The 7,208-nt window shown below is 43.0% G+C and overlaps 1 protein-coding gene across 1 annotated transcript; it reads left to right on the top strand.

The window, feature by feature from the left end:
• Positions 1 to 6,173: 6,173 nt before the first annotated feature.
• Positions 6,174 to 6,740, top strand: LOC122638861. Its single transcript, XM_043831711.1, has one exon. The coding sequence runs from the start codon at positions 6,174 to 6,176 to the stop codon at positions 6,738 to 6,740; it is 567 nt and encodes a 188-aa protein (XP_043687646.1).
• The last annotated feature ends 468 nt before the right edge of the window (positions 6,741 to 7,208 follow it).

The following is a 7,208-nucleotide window of genomic DNA, read 5'->3' on the forward strand; positions in this document are numbered from 1 at the left end:
TAAACATACAGTTTATACATGGTTGTGGAATGAGTACAGGAGTTAAATAATAATTAATTGCCCCAAGGGCACTACTCTTGGGTGTACATCTACATCCAAGCCCCGGTCATTAACTCCACTTGATTCGTATCCAACGGTGCTCGTCAAGAGGCTGTCTACATATAAACTAAAAAGTGGTTGTACAACGGGGTTAGCTACACTAGCTAGTGAGAGAGCAAAGGGGAATGCGTACACATCACATAATCAATATCAAACAGAATGATGCATGCTAATGTTAGATTCATTTTTCACCTAACACATAATTCTATTGGTCAAGTATATGCTACTGTGATAACTCGGGAGACACTGATGGTCACTTATCCTATCGCCCCAGTGAAACCTCAATTATCACGAAGGGACCTACGCTGGCAGAAGCCATCATGACCACCCAGTGGCAAACCCCGATAGCCATCACTACCCCTGTCCTGGCCTCTCCCACCTCCACAGACCACAGGTGCTCAGACTATCCAACACATAAACCCCTGTTGGCAAGGGTCGTAGCATAAGGGAACAAGCATCCTAGCCGCAAATACACTATATGCAAGTCCTATTGTCCCGAGAGGTATTCCGGGTGCATCAACGTCCCATTCCATCTAGTACTCGGGTACCAGCACGGCATGACACATATAGATCAGGATGACATAAAATAGTTTTCATAATTAAATAAATTGGGGTTCTGGTACCGACACACCCGGCATTGTAGCCCGTTACAATGGTGAGCATAATATCACATTCATAACAGTTCACATATGAATAAAATGCAATGCGCACCATGCTTATAAATATACCATAGCATGCTTAATATTAACAATTATGTAATATTCAAACCTAACAAAGTCACCCAGAACCCACTCACCTAACTCGGGTGTCTCCCGGCGTGATTGACATGAATCTCCCTGAGCATCGGGTGTCATCCGACGTGGTTCACATGAATCTCACCGGTGCACCGACCTAACATACAAAAGAATCCATTAAAATAAGTATAGAGGGTCCCATGCTAGGCCCTCAAGGTTAAAACCAAGTTTCAACTAAGACAGCACTAGCGGACTCACGGGCGGTCTCAGTAGAGGTGAATTCGCCCCTTACTCCGTTCAGGCCAAAGGTAAAATTAGAGCGAGTGGACCCACGAGCGGAACTTCTTACTTGAGTTTGGTGGTGCATCCGTTCGACACCTGAGACACACTTAAAAGGGAGCGGATCCATGGGCGGATGTGCTTTTTGGGTCCGCCCCTACATCCGTTCGATTTCCTAAGACAGACCCGAGAGCAACAGGCCTAGGGCGGAGGCAAACAGAGTGAATCCGTGCCTTCGTCCGCTTAGGCTAACACACAGGGTTTATACTAGATGGACTGACGGGCGGTACCACGATAGATGGATCTGGTCATTCGTCCGCTGGGAGTCTCTTCCAAGATTTCAAAGAATTTCAGCTCCAGCTTGGAGCTTGGAGCTCCTCAGCACCTTAGAAACAGGGGAGGGGTTTCTAAGCCTTCCTAGGGTCACTAGAACCTAGGCTTAACCCCATGGATTCAAGATCCTACAAGGTTTGGTCTTAATTAGGGTCCAAGGGTTGGGTTTCAAGTTCAAAACTAGGGGTTCTATAGTCATGGCTACAAATGCAGCACCAAGGGGTTCAAACCATACCTAGGTCAGCTCCATTAGAGCTCCAACTAGGGACCGAGCTTCACCTTGAGTCCCAAATGGAACTCTAGGTTAGTCCAAGCTCAAGGAATCTACCAAAATCAAAGGAGAAATGGGGGAGAGCCATGTTTGGAGAGCTTACCTTGGTGAGATCCTCCAATGGAGGAGTGGAGTCCAAGGCTAGGTGAGCCTTCATGCTCTCCTCCCTTCCTTTCCATCTCTTCTCCTTTACATTCTTCTTCCTTCTTGGTCTGGTTAGCAAGAGGAGGAGATGTGGGGCAGCCAGCCATTTTGGCATAGCTCCCATCTTCTTCCCTTCCCCTCTCATTCCTCTTCTACTTCTACTTCTTCCCTCTTTCTTCCTCCCTTCTCCTTTTCTTGTCTCTTCTCCTCCATGGTTTTGGGGAGGGGGAGAGATAAGGGAAATAAAGGGATTCTTTTAGCTTTAAGGGGGTAGAAGGGTCCTTAGGGTGTGTTTGGTTAGGGGTCTTAGAATGTAGTTTAGCCCTTAGGCTCAAAATGGGTTTTGGGTTAGGTCTTAGGTCATGTTTGGTCCAAGTCATTGCCATTAGGTCCATATAATTGGTTAGGGTCTGTTTGGGTTAGGTCTAAGCCTCATTAGACTTATTAGCCCTTAGGTCTAGTTTGGTTCAGGTTAGATCACTAAAACCCATTATCTCCCTAAGTTAGGCTTTGTGGGCCTCACCTGACCAATAAATGGTAGGGGTAGGGGTCCACAGGGCCCAATGGTTCAAGTAAGGTGTCCGGGACACGGGCATGTGGGTCCCACAGGAAAACTAGCCAAAAAGATTGATGACAGCACGGGCGGATCCTTGAGCGGATTCAGTAAGAGTGAGTCTGTTCGTGACTTCGGTGCTGCTGTCATGGCCCAAAATTCAAGGAAAATGGCGGGGCTTTGGCCCACACTTTCAGGTCTTCGAGGGGTTTCTTATTATACTATTTTCAGTCTAAAGTCATAGGTATTGGCCAGTGCCACCATAGCATTGCCTCTCAGGTAAAGGTCTAAACTGCCCCGGGGTGTAAGGGGATATTTGGGGTGCGGGTGTAACAAAAACTCTATTCATTTATCCTCAAGTCTAACTGACAGAAAAGAAAGGAAGAGAAGAGAAAGGAAAAGAGGAGAAGAAGAAGAAGAAGAGGAAGGAAGGCCGAAGGGACTGCTACCTTGAACGAACCCTCATCTTTAGGTAAGCTCCTTACCTTCATCACCTCTAAATTTTCAATCATTATTGATGAAATCATGGTTGGATTCATTCTCTTCTCAAATAGACAATAAACCACATGAAATCCTACTCTTATAACTCCTCTCTTTTGACTATACCAAATCTGTTTCTGAAATTAAAACATGAGATTGATTTCTCTACTATTTTTTTCCTGACTATTGGTTGGGAAATTTCAGAATTTAAACCAAATTACTATATACATAACATATACCTAAACCCTAACCCTGTGTTGGCTTATTTGCCGACAAATTTACAAATCTATTGCTGAAATTCAAGCATTCAATTCATGTTTCAGCCATTGAAGGTTGTGGTACTAATTTGAAATCAAGGAATTTCAGCCATGGCTGTACCCATCCTTAAGAACCCTATTTTCCCATGTAATTGGATCATGAAATGGGTCCACCTCATGGAAATGGTCATGTGAACACCATCCCCTGACCAATTGGATGGAGTTTCAACCAAAACCCCATCAAAACCATGAATTCCTGCATTTCTGGGCTGCTGTTGCATCTCTGGTGGATGTCTTGGTCGACTGCATCAACCAGAGAATGCTGTCTAAGTCCCTTTTGCTACTGCTATCTCAGGATGATGTCCTGGTCGATTGCATCATCAACCTGAGAATGCTGTCTCAGTCTATTTACCTATTGTTATCTCAGGATGATGTTCTGGTCGACTGCATCATCATCCTGAGTTGCTGTCACACTCTTGAATGAGTCTTGGACCTTAACCAACCTAACTCTAAAGCAATCTTAGGACCCCACAAGTACTTAGACACCTTCTTACATATGTGTATTGGTTTAATAATCATAGGACATAGCTTCTTGATTTTTGAACCTATCGACAACCAACTCGAGAACCAAGCTAGCTATGCGAACACAAGTAATCAAGGTGAGTGGGAATATGCCATACATGTAGGTGTAATACAACTGTTGTGCTATGATATGGTAATTGATTACGTTATTTCTCATTCTTATTTCTTATTATTGTTATGAGATTCAAATGAAAATTGTTGAGGTATGATATTATTGTTAGCATGCTTTGATATTATTGTTGGCATGCTTGCATGTGATTGCTAGAATAGATGTCATAGTCGGCTTGGAAATGAAAGGTATGGTGTGCCATAATATGGGATGCGGGAGTACTGTATACTTCATATTATAATCATATAGAATGCCATGGGGCTAGGGATCAACATTACCCGTACTACGAACCCTTGCCAACAAGGGTTAAGGTGTTGGATACCATAAATGTGTGAGGCTAATGTCCTGAAGGGGCATTGCTCGGTCAGTAGACTCATCGGATCATTAGGACAGATGGTATCGGTTGTCCCATTAGTCAGTAGGGCTGGTGGTAGCATAGTGGTAACATTGAAGGCTGGTCGGGCTGACCTTAGGAAGGGATGCCCGAGCCGACTGGTTTTTCCAACAACTCAATGGATGTATCGTGGGATGGGGTTAGAGGACCACACCAGGGATACATGTATTTGGATTGTAGTAGTACTTTCTTACTTGGGCTTAGTTTTGTTTTTAGGTGGATTAATTATAAAACTAAACCCCATGCATATAGGATCATGTTTTGTGTTGCATCTGCATGCATGGTTTATTCTTTATTCAGGGGCTCGGTGGAGCTCACCCCTGTGGAATATTTTTTTTTAGATTATTTTACAGGTGGATGTGATGGTAACAGGGAGAATTACTTCGAGGCGGAGGCTGATGACCACTGTGAACGTGTTGGGGTAGACCCAGAGGGTTGTGATCCCAATCATGCAGACGATTTAGGTGTCCTTGGAGAACAAGGACTGATAATGTGGAGTTATCTTTATATTTTCTTTTGTTAATCACCATCCGTTCTGGCAGAAAAGTTTCGACTGTTTATTTTTTTGAATAGTTGTGTGTTGGCTTGATGGTCGTGAACTTGAGAATATCGAGCTATTGGAACTTTAATATAAATAATATATATAGGACTCGTAAATATTTACTTTCCCTACCCTCTGATCAATGTAACACTACTTATTTTGATATTGTGTGGTGCTTGTGACGTGTATCTACTGCATTTAGATCCTGGAGGTCTTCGAATACTTCGGGTATTCAGGTTAGCCATCGAATTTTCCCAGGGGGTGGGTTCGGGGTGTGACAGAATGGTATCAGAGCAAGATGCTCTATTTACACTCACAAGCGACAAAAGTGAAAGTAAATGGTCTAGAGCCAAAGAAAAAAAAAATTAAATAACATAAATATAAATGGGGGCAGAAGAACACCATAGGAGACTAGCTAGGTGCAAAAGCCGACAATGTATTATAATCCAAGATCATAAACTTTTACATTTAGATTTTCTTGCATATAATAAAAGAAAAAGAAATTACAAATAAAAGGCGAAAGAGGATAAAACACAAAAATAAACTAAGAAGTCCTAAAAGTCCTAAAACCTAGATCTAGTCTTGAGCTGAATAATAGCTCGAAATGATAATCAATGAATCATAGATATCTACAGACCTAGCTATACCGTAATCGAACCCTGACAGCCATGGACTTCTGTGTAATCGAAAGGGAAATAGAATACCTCCAGATTCAAACAACCTGTATCGAAATCTTACTCCATCCATGGTCAGATTAAATCCAGAGTCTAAGTTAGGACACACAAGTACATATTTTCTGCTTAACCCTGCCTCATAATCCTTCTATCTAAACATTTCAACTGTAAATTTTAGATCTTAAACCACCCATATTGAGAACTTACTCAATCGATGACTGCATCAAATCCAATGCTTAAATTTAGACTGGCAGGTGCATATTTTACTAACTCTACCTCATGGTCACTGTACCCATATATGTCAACCTTCTTATTCCAAATTATTCTATTCACATATTTCAAGTACGTAAATGCTATCTCAATATCTATGAAATGTTGAATCTTCCTGTTGCATCCAAGTAATCTTAATCCCAAATTCTTTTCCAGAGAACAATCATGGTTCGAACTAAATCCATTGAAGATATTTTTCGAGGAGCACGTTCCCCTCCTCCACTTCAACCTTCTAATGAACCCGTTGCTTAGAATACTGAACTTGCTACTTCTTCCATAAGTGTACCTGAAGTTCCACTTGCACATGTACCTGAGATCCCTCTAGCTTATGCGCCTGCACCTCCCCCAGTTATGTTTGCTGGAGAAATGACTACCATCATGATCAACCTAATACAGATCATGCAACAACAGCAAGAGTTGCTAGCTAACATGAGAGCCTAATTGGTGACAGCCATGCAAGGGAGAGCAGCGCCCTGCCCCAATTGTTCCCCAAATTTCCCTCCTATGCCTCCAATTGCACAAGACAACTCTACCTTGAAGGTTATGGAAAGATTCAAGAAACTTCAACCTTTCTCGTTCTCCAAAATTGACGCGAACCCACTACAGCCCGAACGATGGATTAACGCCATGGAAAGAATTTTTGAAGTGTTGGAGTGCACAGATGCACAAAAGTTAATCTGTGCCGGATTCCAATTGCAAGATGAGGCCGCGGCTTGGTGGAAGTCAACCAAGCCCAATTTAGAAGTTACTCATCCCAACCCCACTTGGGAGCAGTTTAAGGAAGTTTTCTTTGAAAATAATTTTCCAGAAAGCTTTAGAGATGAAAAGGAAGCGGAATTTACGGTCCTGACCCAAGGATCAAAGTCAGTGCTAGACTACCAGCAACAATTCGAGGACTTATTCCACTTCGCCCCAGAACACATGAGGAGCAATGCTTGCAAGTCGAAGAAGTTCGAGAAAGGACTCAAGCCTGAGATTAGTGCCATGTTGGCCATTTTGGATATCCAATCATATGCCTAGATGGTTCAAAAGGTCAAGACCGTGGAAGATCGAATGAAAGAGAAGAATCTGATATCGCAAGGGTCGGGCAAGAGGCCAAATACGTTCCAAAATTTTAACTAGCCAAACAAATCTTTTAGGGGAACTAGCTTCAGTCCTAAGCCTAATACAATATTGTAGCCCAGAAATGGGTCAAGCTTGTCAACCCATCTGCTTTATTTCAAGTCGGCATACACAGTACTACCGCCCTGCAGCAAGCCAAGTTTCATCATTTATTCAGCCTCCTCGCCCAACACTAAGCCAAACAGGTCAAGTTTCTTCTCAGCCTATCCGTCCTACACCTGCCTATCCACCTGCTGGACCTAACCACTGCTATACGTGCAAACTGCCCGGACATATGTCTAGAGATTGTCCTCGACGCAGGTTTGGTGCACCACAGTGAGTTTCACCTACTGCTCGGCCTTCCAACCCCAAAGCAATAGAGTTCAA

This window comes from Telopea speciosissima, chromosome 9, assembly GCF_018873765.1.
Source record: "Telopea speciosissima isolate NSW1024214 ecotype Mountain lineage chromosome 9, Tspe_v1, whole genome shotgun sequence".
NCBI lineage: Eukaryota > Viridiplantae > Streptophyta > Magnoliopsida > Proteales > Proteaceae > Telopea > Telopea speciosissima.